The sequence below is a fragment of the Neovison vison genome, chromosome 1 (assembly GCF_020171115.1).
Source record: "Neovison vison isolate M4711 chromosome 1, ASM_NN_V1, whole genome shotgun sequence".
NCBI lineage: Eukaryota > Metazoa > Chordata > Mammalia > Carnivora > Mustelidae > Neogale > Neogale vison.
The window spans coordinates 210363695-210378473 of record NC_058091.1 but is presented as its reverse complement, the minus strand read 5'-3'; the positions used below and the strand labels follow the sequence as shown (position 1 = coordinate 210378473).

At 46.3% G+C, this 14779-nt stretch overlaps 1 protein-coding gene across 2 annotated transcripts in view; it reads left to right on the top strand.

Annotated features, from left to right (window-relative positions):
- RASGRF2 (Ras protein specific guanine nucleotide releasing factor 2) overlaps positions 1 to 4408 on the top strand; it is a 250309-nt gene extending 245901 nt beyond the window's left edge. For both annotated transcript variants that reach the window (XM_044266218.1, XM_044266225.1), the window contains exon 27: positions 1032 to 4408. In XM_044266218.1, the coding sequence (XP_044122153.1) occupies positions 1032 to 1124 (93 nt within the window). In that variant the 3' untranslated portion in view covers positions 1125 to 4408. The remainder of the gene's footprint in view (positions 1 to 1031) is intronic.
- The last annotated feature ends 10371 nt before the right edge of the window (positions 4409 to 14779 follow it).

Below are 14779 nucleotides of genomic sequence, written 5' to 3'. Positions count from 1 at the left end.
CTAGGACACCACGCCATTCAGCAATGGCAGGGCAGGCTAGTGGTAGACGCCACAACATGGAAGGACTTCAAACCGTTACACTGAGCGGAAGTAGCTAGACACGCAAGTACGGACTGTGTGCTTCCACTTCCATCAAAGTCTCGAGTAGACAAAACAAATGCATGGTGCAGGAAATCACAGCACCGGCTGCTCCTAGGAGCAGACTGACGGGGGAGCGGAAGGAGGGAACTTCCTGGGGTAGGGGAATGGTCCTGAACTGTGATATTTATGCTAAAATGAATCCAGCTATCCATGTTTCTTACAAAAGTTATATCTCTATAAAATTAAAGCAGTGTTTCCACAGAAATCCTTCAGGCCCCAACAATTTTATTTTAGTGTCATTTCCTTTCATGTGACTGCTAGCGTCCACCCCAAAAGAACATTCCCATGTCAGCACTAAGCAAATGTGCTAACAGGGATTTCACAGTCGCTTTGTGTAAGCATGAAATATTGACAGCAACTAAGCGCCCATCAATAAGAGATTGTTAAATGCACTCGGGGAGATCACATGTTGATGTAGTATGGCAGTTCACATTCTCTGTGCTGATGTGGGGAGTCCTACATTGAGGAGACGGAAGCAGAATAAGATATATCTGAGAATTATAAGGGAAGAAAAGATTTCTATAAGGACATGTAGTATCTAGAAAGACAGACACTCTGGAGAATACAAACCAAATGATAACAGTGGTGCCTCTTCAGGGACGTTCCTGGGGTGAGGAGCTGGGAGACAACTGGAAATGTATGGTTCTTCCTTCCTTCTCTTCCTTTCCTTCCTTTCCTTCTTCACTTCTTCCCTTCTTCCCCCCTCCCTTCCTTTATTTTTCTTTTTTCTTTTTTTTGTACAATGAGCATCTATTCATGATTTTTAAAACCATGATATAACATTTTCAAATGTTCAAGAGAAAATGTTGAATTGTGTCAGATTCCATTCAGAAAATGTGCGCACTCATGTTCTGAAAGAACCCAAAGCGAGGATTTCCCTGTTCCTCCAGGTCACTCAGTACCTGCTTGACAAAGCCCTCATCATAGATGAAGATACGCTGTATGAACTGTCACTAAAAATTGAACCTCGGCTCCCTGCCTGAAGGTCTGGCTTCGCCCCTGAGTCTGTAGACGTCTCCTGGAAAGCGGGCCGGACGGAACTGTGCATGCCATGCTTCCCACAGCGCCGTGAGGACCGGGGACGGAGACAAAGCCAGTCTCCTCCGTGCACCAAAGAAGATGGAACGGACCTGGAATTCTGTCTCCAGCCAGGGAAGCCCAGCTGTTTGGGGTCAAAGACAAATGCTTTCAGACTTGGGGTGGAAAGGAGAAAAGATTGATCCTCGGTAGAGCTGATGGTGCATTTTTCACAAGGGAATGTAATATAGGAGATGCTGGGAGGCATTTTAAGGAAGCGGGTAAGAAGGTCGGTTTCTGAGTCTGCCCAGGCTCCGTTAGAGCTCGCGGACAAGGATCCTGGAAAAGGCCCGAGCTGTTCGTCTGGCATTTCGCTGGCCTGGGTACATCTACCAACTTTCTCTTAGGGTTTATAACTGCCTCTGTCACATTCTCTGTATTACCAGCTTCCAGAACAGCCGAGGCTTCCTCCGTAGGGATGGGCCCCCATATGAGCAATTTCAGTCTACAGCATGTGCATGGTTTTTAGTGCATTCTAACTACTTACGCTGGAGAAACGGCATTTCTGAGACTGCTTGGTCTTTAGGCAACAGCACAGGAAAGACGCGATGACAGCCACGTGAATGTAACTTTGTTAAAATTTTAAAAACTCGGTAGGCTTTGCCCCGGGGGATCCCAGCCAGGGGCTGTCTTCAGGTGGGGTAAGGGCTCCTTCCTGAGGCTGTGGGGCCCAAGGAGCCGGTGCTCTCAGAGAGGCAGGTGCAGAGTCTGCAGAGAGGGGCCTGCATGCCTCTCCAACGAGACTGTGGAAGGGGACAGAAGGCCACAACCTTGCCACAGGGTTTTAGGCTGAGTGATCAGACAGACTTAAAAATCATCTCTGCACCTTGCTGTGCTCTTCCCCTTCACCCTCCCCACAGAAATGTGGGATTTTTTTTCCTGATTTACACAGACCATTTTTACGCTCACTATGAATACTGGTTGTATTTTTTAAAACGTTGTTTCGTGGTTTTTTTGTTTTTTTTTTAAACCTACACGTCTGTGTGCTGTTGGTAGACAGTTTTTCCCCAGTCATCTTTGTTTTTAAATTTGGGGATATTTATGAGTGAAAATATTCTATGTGTATAGGAGATGGGACCAACCACTCGACAGCTCTTCTCTCCGAAGACTCAACGCGGGGGTTAGTCTGTGCTGGGGAAGGGACCTTCCTTTTCCCAGGATTGATGGTTGTGGAAGAAATAGGGCTATCTCACGTTTACCTCCCTCTTCTCTTCTCAGGGAGAGCTCTGCTTTAAAAGAAGAAAGAGGAAAAATACAGAGTTGTTGTTACCTGAGCCTATTGTACCTGATGATTTCTCTTAGGGGCATGAAGTACATTGATTCCGACATTGAAAAAATTGATCTGTCTCGCTGTTTTCCCTCCTTCTTTGCACTTTAATGATCTTGTTAGAACTAACGGCTGGTTAATAAATTCAGCTTGCTGGCTCATAAGGCCCAGTGAAAGCACTAGCGTTGATAATGTACCCTAGATGGGGAGAATGTACATTTTTCCTGCATGGTAAGGGCCATCTCTGTACATAACTATATAGTGAAATACCAAGTAAGTAAAAGAAAATACTTCTAATATTTGAAGACCATTCCAAAAATACTTTCAATAGCTCATATTAGCCAACAGTGTAGCACTAAACCCAAGGAGGGTTACTTATGAATGCTTTCTTTTTCTTTTTTTTAAGAAGTTGCTTGTTTGTTCTCTTTAGTCTCAAATGAGAGGTTGATGCATCGTGACGCATGATGAGAAGCATGGGTTATTTGGATCGTAATGATGCATAACTTGCAATTTGTATCTCAGTGTTCACGTACTGAGGGTTTGAACCCATATATGTTAGCTTCACCAAGCATCTCGAGGTCTTGCCGAAGAAAAGGAAAATAAAGCTTATCTTTCTTGGCTCAAAAACACAGTCTTGGAAGGTGGACTAAAAACCACGAAAAATCAGTGGCAGGACCACACACATAGTAGTTTCAGGCAGAACAACATGTGGAAAGGTCCATGCGCTCTGCTTTGAAGACCGCAAAGTCTTCCAGACGGGAAGAGGTCATTCTGCGTGTGGACCCTTATTTGTCCGACGCAAATGTTCCCAGAGGCACTGCAGTCCTTCTTACTAAAGAAAGATGAGAGATAGAGGCATTTCCGAATGCTCCTCCCCTTTTGGAGAGCCAGGGTTTCCTCTGCTAGTGACAAAGCGGTCTCGCCAATTTCCTGCAGAATGTGGGAAGCGCCCCCCGGTGGTAAGCTACGGGCACCGTCAGTTGCTATGGTGACCGTTAGCGTTTCCTTGAGTTACACGCCCCTCCTGCTTACTGGAGTCTGAAAGCTTGCTGAAACTGCAAAGAGAGACCTCTGCCTCCAAGGGAGCTCCTTTTGATGATGTGCACCATTTCTGGACCATCTGGGAAAAGAATGTGCATTTAAAAAATTCAATTTGGTCACATTTAAAATAGCCAAGAGCAATTTGTAGTGCTTCTGATTGTTAAAGCACCCATCTTCTTCTGCCTTTCAAGTTTGTGTTTATTGTTGGAGCATGCACTCCCAGCTGCGTCTGCCTATATTCCATTATATGAGACCCACTTCTAAGAGCAGAAGGCAGGTCAGCCTGTCAACCAAATGGCAAACACTTGTATTGTTGCAAAATTAACCTAGAAAGTCAAAAGTAAAAGCTAATTTCATGCTTTCAGATGAATGCCCACATTTTGTACTGTCGATGAAATTGACTTGGGACTTTTAGGGGATGTCTTTGGTTATTAACTAAGACATCCAGTTTTGCTGCAGGGACAAATCTCTTACTTAAGCCAATACAATATGTGACAGGTTGAAGCATGAAGTACAATGTTGTCACTTCTCCTTAGTGTTTCCTCTGAAGGAATTTAAAAAGAGAATTTTGAACTACTGTTGCAAACTACTTTGTGGGCTCTCCCACAAAGCTTACTATTTGTTAGATTTCATATGTCTTAAAGTACTGCTTAAAAACAAATGAAACTCATACTGAATAACTTGGAAGAGAAAAATACGTTACATTCCCACTTGGAGTATACGATGATGGGTTAGCACCTCTTCTCTCGCTGTATTATACAAGATAAAAACTTGGGTCGGCAATGACTGTGTCACTTTTAAAATTCTTAACTTAAAAAGTAATGCAATAGAGGGCTTATTCCCCCCCAATAACTTTTATTTTAAAATAAAGGATTCTATTTAGCTTTTGTTTGCAAAGTTTTATTTTATTCCCCCTGGAAAAAAATCTTTCTCTTTGCTTTAAAGATTTTTTTAATCCAGCCTGTGATGTTTTATCATTTTTACTGCTATTGAAATAGGATATACTATATGTGGGATATATCTTACACGGTGGAATAAATTATATACTATTTATGGCTAAAGAAGAGAGCCAGGCTAATGTGCACAGCCAGAAGGAATAAATGAACATGGTTCATTTTCATTTCAGTAAGACGGCAGATTGTACGTGTAGATAATGACTTGATTACTGGCACCACTATGTGAATCCTGGTAATAAGACTTGAGTCAATGAAATCTAATCACAGTGTCATTTTTCTCCATGGCTATAAGTGACTTAAAAATCAAGGAAGGGCAGAGCTAGGGTAGAAAACAACTATTTTGTTGAAGGTGTAAACACAGGGATGATTGAGAAAATTATTCATCTTGGCCTCTGCACAGCCTGCCATTAACTGTAGGGCTGATTGTACTTGATCTCATCTGCCCAAGAAAAAAGAAGAGTTCTAATGGATATTGAACCACGGTCTTTCGCACAACCCACTTCGTTCTTCCCTAGAAAGGCAGTTGTGAAAGAGCCGGCCGAGGTTCCCCGGCTGAGTCCGAGGCCCAGATGTCCACCTGCGAGTGGGGAAACCTTAGGTCAGTGCTAAAACCTCCTCGAGTCCGTTCACTCATCTGCCAAATGGAACTAATCGTGATTCCTGTGCCGCCTACCTCACAGGGCTGTCGTCAGGACAAAATGGGTTAGATTGTGAACTGTAAAGTGCTATCCAAATGTGAGGTAACGTGATTACCATCCTCATCTCTCTTTGGCAGAGAATTATTTAAATGTATTTCTTTGTTATTTGTGTGTATTTGTGTATATATGGACAGACCTGTGTGTTACTTTGAGAAGCGTAATGTTTGTGTCCAGTAACTTTGCAAATCTGCTGACAATTGTGACTCTGACAGAGGGGTTTGTGCTGTGGCCTAACACTTGCCAGGTGGGGTGTGGGTTATACCTATATGCAAATTAAATTTCGCCTTTCTTGATTCGAAAATCTCATTAGTCTCTTCATTGATTTTTTTTGCATTCTTCTACCTTGTCTTCTTTGTAGCAATGGGCTTCTTCAGATATTTGTTTACTTCTAAAGTTTAGCAGAAAATAAAGTTTGGAAGAAGCCCATGTTGTGGGCACTAAAATATCAGAGAACCTCGGAAAAAATATGAAGGGCCGTTGGCCCCACTGTCTCTCCAGCGCTTGAATCTCTCCTGTGACGTCCCCAGCCCATGTTTGATCACCTTTCAACACCCCCAGGCACATAGAACCTCATTACTGCCCAAACAGCCCGGTTCATCGAATGGCAGCTCAACCCCCATGGACAGGTTGAGTGCTCGGGTGACCTGGCCCAGCCATCATTCCCACCTCGGATGGGCTACTGAGCCATCTGAGGCCAAGTTCGTCGTCACCTAGGAAATATACATATCTGCCCTTAGAATGACTGCAATGGCTACATGGAATAATGTCGATAAAAATACTCTAACTGTAGTCAAGTCAATGAAGTCGTGCTAACATTTCTGGCTGAAGAGAGCATGATGCAGCTGTCGTGCACAAGTGAGAAGTGAGGGGAGAAAGGATTGGGGCATCTCCTATTTCCTTGGCTTCCCTTTCCAATTCTGAAATGAGCAGCCAGGCTGGTGGGGATTCAGGAACCCCACACAGCATTGCCCTTGCCTGGCAACACATCCAGCCTCAAGCCGGCCTCAGGAATGGGAAAGAGTGTAAGCCCAGGACAGAGTTCCTCTCAAGCAGGTGACATGGCAGCTGCCGGCTTCAAATTCTGTTCCTGTTTGTATGGCAAGAGCCAGCTTCATGGCCGCACTGGCTACTGGGTGTGGGGAGAGCCCCTGAACTTGGAGTTGGCAGCAATGAGAAAGGGATAAATGGCATAGGACAGGGATCAAGTATGAAGGAATTTAGCAACTGTGAAATTATGGTGAGCCACTTGTCACCCCTGTCGTAAGCTTCAAGATGGCCCAGTCGCCCAAAGAAAAGTGACACCCTGTTTTCTCAGCAATGTGCCCACTTCTCTTCTGACCTTACTTACTTCTGTAAAATGACCCTGTAAAAGATGAGGGCTTGAGGTAGGGTGGAGGGGGATCTTGGGGAGTGGAAGAGGACTAAATGTCCATTAGTAAGGAATTGGGGAAGAAAGAAAAAGAAGAGGAGTTTCTCAATGTAACTGCTATTCTTTAAACTCGACGTCTCCATGTTCGGTCAAAGCTTCATCATTTTCTGGGTCTGGGATCTGGGTTCCTTCAGGGTCACTGGATTTATTTCAGTTGGTGCCTGAAATGCCTGGAAACAGTGTGCCTGCAAAAGAGCTATTTTAGGAAGAAATAAGCCTAAACTACCCCCCTCCCTAACACACACCACCTTAACCCTAACCCCAACCCGCAGAACCCAGTCTACTAAGCAGCTCCTCAGCCCTGGAGACTTCTAACTTGCTGCCTGTTCTGCTGGGGGAGGCCCCCAGGGGCTGGAGAGACCATGGTCCCTTATAACAGAATGTGCAAACTGGGAACTCTGACTCTAGAAGATCATGCAATCAGTTTGGTTGGTCCAAATCTGTCAATGTTTTAATGAGATGACATAGAAGAGCCTAGAAAATATCTGAGTATATCATATGAAGAAAAGGTAAATATGGCTTCATAAAAATTTCGATTCGGTGTAAGCTAGGTCAAAATAATAGCATATATATTAACTGACATATGACCAATACTCAGCAAGGTGCCTGAATCCTATGGGCACAGCTTGAGGAATTTCGACACGTTTGCACCCATCCAGCCACCCCCAAATCAGGAAGCTTCCCAGACCCCAGATGGTCCCCTCATGCACCCTCCCAGTCAGTAACCCCATGCAAAGGTAACATGTATTTTTGCTTTGGGTCATAATTAAAAGAAGTAGAAACTCTGAAAGAGAACCATTCTAGCTGGGAAGTTATTTCTGGGCTCTATCCCCTGCTCCCCGCTAGACCCTAAATAAAAAAGGGAAAGGAACCAGCTGGTGATGTGCACCTGGCCATAGAGGCTGGGTACGTGACCATCGCCAGAGACCCGGGCAGCTCTCTCTGAAATGTCAGGGCTGCAGCCCAAGTCCTCGTGGGTCACTGCTATTTACAGTCAACCTTTCTGGTTTGGGGCGCAGGTCCCAAGGAGGGCTATTTTCAGCAGGGATGTGGCCTGCAGGGCCTTCTGGGTGATGCATTGAAAGGGAAATCATCCAGCAGTCTACTTCAGATGGCTTGATCTAAAAGAGCAACGTGATTGTCGTCCCTGAATCCAGGCCCTAGACAACAAGTTAGAAGGACATCCTTCTGGCCCCTGGCTCAGAGCCTGGTTAGCAGCGGGGAAGCGGGAGCTTTACGCATCTTCTACCTCCCAGCCCTCAGCTGGGGCGCACGGACGATGTCATCCTCCAGAGCCAGCCACCACCCCCTTCCTCCCTCGCGGGATGGGGCTGCAGAGGGAACTCGGAAACAAATCCCCTAACAGGTGCGACAGCCCCCCTGCCGACGCTTCCACCCCGAAGCCGAAGCCGAAGCCGGGTGCTGCGGGGCTGAGCGGTCCGGGCAGCCAGGCTGCAGGCCCGGAACCTGGCACAGCCCGGGGAGCCGCGGCCTCCGGGACGCGACGTGGGGGAGGGCAACGTTCGAGAGAAAGGGCAGGTGCTGGAAAGCCCAGGACCCAGGGGAAGAGTCCGACGCCGGCCTTCAAGGGCACCGCGGCTGGAGCCTGCGCGCCCTGACGTCCGAGGGCAGACACGGGATTGGCCGACATGGGCCCCCGCCCCGCCCAGCCCGGAGCCTTTTCAAGGCCAAGGCGGCCAGCGGCGGTTACACTTCTCAGCTGTTGCGGGCAGCGGGACGTGGGAGACTCCGGCTCCAAGGTCAGTGAGCCCCTGAAACCCGACTTTATACCTGCCAAGCGGGGCGCATTGCTAGGGCCGGTGTGAGGCTCCTCGTGAGCAGGGGACCGAGGGCTGCGGGCGGGACCTCGGAGGACAGCGGTAACAGCTCTCAGGGGCGCTGCTCCCGGGTGAGGGCTTCGTGGTGACCCCTAGACGAGCCGCCAGAGCGCGCGCCCTGCGGCCCGCTCTTCCCAGCACACAGGCGCAGGCGACCGTCCCCCCAACAGCTCTGCGGTGAGGCGCTGCTCTCAGCACCTTGCTGGTCGGCTTGTTTTGGACGGCGAATTAGGAATTTTTCTTAACGGAGTATCTAAATGCCTCTGCATTTGGAACCTTGAAGGTTACTTCAACTACTCCGTTCGTTTCTGGGGATGATTTTCGATCTCAGCGGCATCAAAACAATGACTGGGGGATAAATAAGTGGAAAATGAACATCTTGAGGGTCTCGAAGCTAATTAGTAATTAACCCAACAGCTGGACCCAATTTAAATTGGCTAATACTATGGCTAGAGATTCATTTCTGAAATCACTAATCCATTCATCACGAGCCACGCAACTGTTTTGCCCCCGGTAGAGGTAAACCTGTTGCCCAGTTGGCCTAAACGTGCTTCACCTGTGGCAAAATGTGTTTCCTGTTTGCTTGTTCACGTGGTTGGCTCCCGGGGGCTTACGGTCAACCCTGCTTTGGTCTCTTGAGTGGATGGCTGTCCGTGTTCTGGTGGGCGTGGAGGGGGACATGTGCCACCAGAACAAGCCACCCTCCCTCAGCTCTTGTCAGTGTTGCCCTTTAGACCTTCCCTTCCCCGCTGCCCTGGGCTCTGTGACCTTGAGCATGGGGTCAACTGGAATCACGTGAGGTGGCAGTTAGCGCCCTTGTGACAAGGTTATGCTCCATCAGCCGCTGTGCTGTTTCGAGAAGTGCCACTTCTCGTCTGCTTTTGAATTTGTGTCCTTGTTCAGCTAACTCTGCTCAAAGAGAAGAACACAACCACCACTAGTACTTGGCAAGAGGGCTTCCCGACTGGGCAGGCTCTGAGAGGATATTTGGGTGGTGTTAGCTGTGTGGACGCTCCACTTCCGCCTCCACACTTAGAGGTGCTTTTCCTCCAAACCCAGGCTTTAAAGTTAACCCTTCTGTGGGCTAAGGCTCCATTTCAGCGAAGAGCATGAGGGCCACCTGTCTCCACAGACTCTGCCAGTTCATGATGAAATCCTATCCTTAGAGAACGGGCCATAGGCCAGGTTCGTTTTCCTAAAGGGGTGACCCAGGAAGGTCCAGAAAATCACGGGTTGGTAGGTGGGATGAGGAATGGGGAGCCCTGGGTATTCAGAAGCAGGAAGAGGACTGGTTCTGAGACAGAGGCCCCGGGTCTCCATCTCCACCACAGCTTGGAGCAGCCATTTCTCATCTATGTGTCAGCTGGGAGTTCCTGCCCACTGAGCCAGGAATCCTGCAGTGAGCCAGTCCTGAAGGTGACTCTTGGAGGTCACTCCCATCCCTGTCTTGAAGCCACACAGAATTCTTTCCTTGGTCAGGGAAGAAGGCACCCACTCTTCTAGAGTATCTCTCAGATGGTTCTTACCTGACTACCTGTGAGAGATGAGTCTGGTAATGGTTGTAAATGTATGATATCAGGAGCCCTAGGAAAGGCCTCTGGTTTACAGGGAAGGACTATAAATATCTCCTGCTTGTGACTTTGTACTTGCCGAATAGAACAGAGGTGACACTGGTGCCCAGGGGTGGCAGTATATCTAGCAGTGGTGAAGTAACTTGAACCCTTTGCTCTCTGGGAGAACTGGGAGGGGACAGCCATTTTCTGCTGGCCTAGTAGGGGATCATGGGTATTTGTTCAGAGTGTTCTGTGGAGCTGCTCCAACCCCAAGGATGTCCCCGTTTTGGGGTGACTCTCTGGAAGAAAGCTGACCCGTGGTCCTCCTCTTGCCCTCCACTGCCCTCCAGCCCCAACGAGTTCAAACACGTGGACGCCACATACAGTTGGATCAGAAATAACTCGGAGTCAGCAGAAAGGCATTCACGGCATCTTTATCCAGAATATTCAGGAAGACCAGGAATGTCCAGAGGTAGTGACAGAACCCAAGGCCTCCACATAACAGGATGTGACAGAACCCAATAAAACCCTTAGACTAGGACCCAGACTCCTAGTATGCCTGCCTAGTAGAGAGAGAGAAAAACAGCTCTTGGGCACTGTGACCAAAGGACTTATGATGGTGGTTCTTATTTTTTTAACGGAGAGGGCTAGTAGCAACAAACACAGTGTTATTGCCTTTTGGTGTGAACTTGCAGCCCAGATAGAAACTTTGCCTGGTGAGGAGCCCAGGGATTCTGCCAGATTGTAGCCCTGATGCTTTGCAATATAGTAGTCATAGAGGAGTTCTAAGTGAGGGAAACAGGCAGACAGCTTCTCTGGGGTGAGGGCTAGAGACAACATCCCTCCTTACCCCTGCAGTCCCTACTTCTATATAAGGGAGGAGGCAGAGGGGAGGAGAGAGAAGACAAGCCTCTGCCCCACCTCCTTAGAAAAAGGCAGGCTGGCCCAGAATCCCCTGCGTGGCCAGCAGGCACATTGGGAACCTGTGTCTGAGTGGAGCTGACAGATGACAAGGAAGGAGAATGGCTTGTAATATTCCAGGAGTCTGGGGAGTCACATGTCTAGAGGGGACACTCCTGTGTCTAGGAACTGCTATGATAAATGCACTTCTGTGGTCTGGGGAGTCTGAGTGGAGGGTTCTGTGGAACTCCCAGGTCCTAAATCACAGGTGCTTTCCATCCGATTACTGATGAGTGCAGGGCTGTCTGTGAGGTGCTGTGGTCTGAGAAGAGCCCAAATCCAGGGCCCAAGACACACCTGGGTTCAAGTCCCAGCTCTTTCAACATGTCCCAAGACCTGGGCCTTTCCTGAGCCTCTGTTTCCCCCATCTGCAAAATAATGCTTACTTGGCAGGATTGTTGCAAAGATTGAAGATGTTGTTTGTAAGGCCCCTTGCATGGGGCATGGCTCATGGTAGGAGTTCAGTAAGTGTTAAACAAACACCTGACAGGTTTGACTGGGCATGCAGGGATGGAAAGGATGTCCCAAGTGGAAAGGCAGAGCTTGGGTCAGAGCTTGGTGAAAGGCCAGTAGGTGAGGGATTGTCAAGCCGGGATAAGATCCCCTGATAACAGGGGTCTGGAGAAGAACTTAGGAGCCCAAGTAGTTAAATCCATTTAGTCAGCTTGGATGTTGGTTTTCAGAACATGTTCAATGGATCTGAAAGTATGCAATGGGTTTCTTCTAGAATGTAGTCTCATTCTTAGATTACAAATAAAACAATTACATGAAACATTTGAAATGCTAAAAATATAAAACAAAATTAGCAAACATTCAGAGAAAGGGCAGACAGTGCTGATTAGGATAATCGGAGGTGGCTTTTGGGAAACAGTGGTAACCCTCCCATTGCCATTGCCCCCATGCCTTGGGGGTCATTAGGGAGAAGGAGCTTGCATACTGTCAGTGCTCACTGGCAGCTTGTCACTTAATTCTCACAACACCTGGGGAGAGGTCTCGTTGAGCCCATTATATAGATGGATTTGCTAAGGCTCAGATTCCCAGACCCAGTAGTGAAACTTTTTTTCAAATGCATAAGTGATGGCCCCATTCTTGTGGAAACTCTTTCAAAAGATACAGCCTGGAAATCTGGACTTCTAACACACTGAACAGCTGATTTACTTTTTAGCTTGTTGCTTTTTTTTTTTTTTTTGAGATTTTTATTTATTTATTTGACAGATCACAAGTAGGCAGAGAGAGAGAGGAGGAAGCAGGCTCCCCACTGAGCAGAGCCCGATGTAGGGCTCGATCCCAGGACCCTAGGATCATGACCTGAGTCGAAGGCAGAGGCTTTAACCCACTGAGCCACCCAGGTGCCCCGCTTGTTACTTTTTTTAATCATAATATTATACATGCTTATTTTTACAAGGGACACAAGACAGACTTCTATTAAGAAAAGTTAAAAAGCTGCCTCCTCCAAGTCTCTTGTTCTCAAGTAACCCTTTTAGCAGTTTGAATAACTAGTATGAATAACCATCAATACTTTATGTCACATAAATATATGCAAATGCATATATATTTATACTGTTAGAAAACTGGAACTACTCATTCTCATTACTATCCAAGTAGTTTTTCCTTTTAATGTAAAAAATATGGCATACGTGTTCACCCAGGTGAAGTTGAGGTCGTTTAGACTAATTCTTTACTAGCCATGGAATATTCCAGTGCCTGAATGTGCCACCACTTAATACAACCCTTCTCCCTCCGATGGACAGGTGACTTCCAGGGTTCTTCTGTCTGTTTGCCACTACAAGCGTAATCCTCCTGTGACTCTCTTCTTATATACTGGCAGCCCTATTTCGGCAGAATAGATTTTCAAAGTGTGATGCTGGACCAGTGGCTATGCACCTGTTAAGAGAGTTTTCTTGTTCACTTTCCAAAATGGTTGTAGCATTTCACTGAGCAAGTCAGGTGGTTACAAGCCAGGATCACAGCCAGTAAGGGGCAGGCTCTGCAGAGCTGCACCCTCTCTCACCTCCTGCCTCCCTACCCTTCCTCAGCATTACTCAGCAGGAGCCTTTTAAGACCAAAAGAAGGCCTATCCTTGTCCTTTGCATGGGCCTTTATTTATTGCTCCCTCCAGCTTCATTGAGATGTAACGGGCATGTAACATTGTCTAACTTGAACATGCACATTGGATACAAGTGTCTAGTGTAAAATGATTGCCGTCACAGCATGCGCTAATACCTCTATCCCGTCACATAATTACCATTTCTATTTTGTGGTGAGAACATTTAAGATCTCCTCTCTCAGCAACTTTAAAGGATATCCTACAGTAATATTAATTATCACTGTTACACTATACCTTAGATACTCAGAAATTTTTTACAAGTAGAAACAACCTTGAACCAACATCTCTCCATTTCCTCCAGTCCCCATTCCCTAGGAGCCACCACTCAGCTCTGTTTCTCTGAGTTTACCTTTTTAGATTCTGTGGGTTGTCATACAGCACCCTTCTTTGTCTGACGTACATCACCTACATAAGGTCCTCAAGGTTCACCCATGTTGTAGCAAAGGGCACAATGTCCTTATTTCTCATGGCTAAATACTACACCATTGTATACATACATCTTTATCCATTCGTCCGCTGGCAGACATTGTGCTGTTTCATATTGTGGCTATTATGAACAATGCTGTACTGTACATGAAAATGCAGATTTCTCTTTGAAGTACCGATTGCATGTCCTTTGAACATAGAACCAAAAGTAGCAATGCTGGATCATATGGTAGTTCAATTTTTTCATTTTTGAGTTCTCTCTACACCGTTTTACGTTCCCGCCAACAGTGCACAAAAGTTCCCTTTTTTCCCCATATCCTCACAAATAATTCTCTTGATTTTATTTTTTTACTGAAGTATAACCAACATGTTACACTTGTACTGAAGTATACGTCAAGTATACTTGTACTAACTTTGTGTACTGAAGTATTTTTGTACTGAAGTATAACTAACATGTTATAAACTAACAGTGTTAGTTTCAGGTGTGCGACATAACATTTGAACAATTCTGTACATGACTCCGTGCTCACCATGGTAAACGTAGGCACCATCAGTCGGCAAACAGTGTTTTCAGTATTACTGACTAAATTCCCTGTGCTGTACTTTTCATCTCTGCAACTTATTTCAAACCTGAAATTATATACCTCTTCATCCCCACCCATCTCCCCTCTGGCTACTACCAGTTTGTTCTCTGTATTTGAGTCTGGTTGGTTTGTTTTCTCTTTTCTTCTTTGTTCAGTTTTATTTCTTGTATTCCAAAATATGAGTAAAATCATGCGGTATTTTTCTCTGTTTGACTTATTCCACTTAACATTATACCCTTTAGGGCCATCCGTGTTGTTGCAAATGGTAAGATATCCCTTTTTATGGCTGAGTAATATTCCTCTGTGTGTGTGTGTGTGTGTGTGTGTGTACGTGTGTACACATACCACTCCTCTTCATCTGTTCACCTATGGATGGGCACTTGGGTTGCTTCCATATTCTGGGCTATTGTAAATAGAAGTACATACATCTTTTTGAATTAGTGTTCATTTTCTTTGGGTAAGTACCTAGTAGCAAAATTACTGAATCCATGATATTTCTATTTTGAGTTTTGAGGAACCCGCATACGGTCTTCCAGAGTGGCCACACCAATTTGCATTCTACCAACAAGGGTGCAAAGGGTTCCTTTTTTTCCACGTTTGTCAATACCTGTTATTTCTGGTCTCTTTGATTCTAGCCACTCTGATAGGTATAAGGTGTCATCTCATTATGGTTGATTAGCATTTCCCTGGGGACTAATGGTG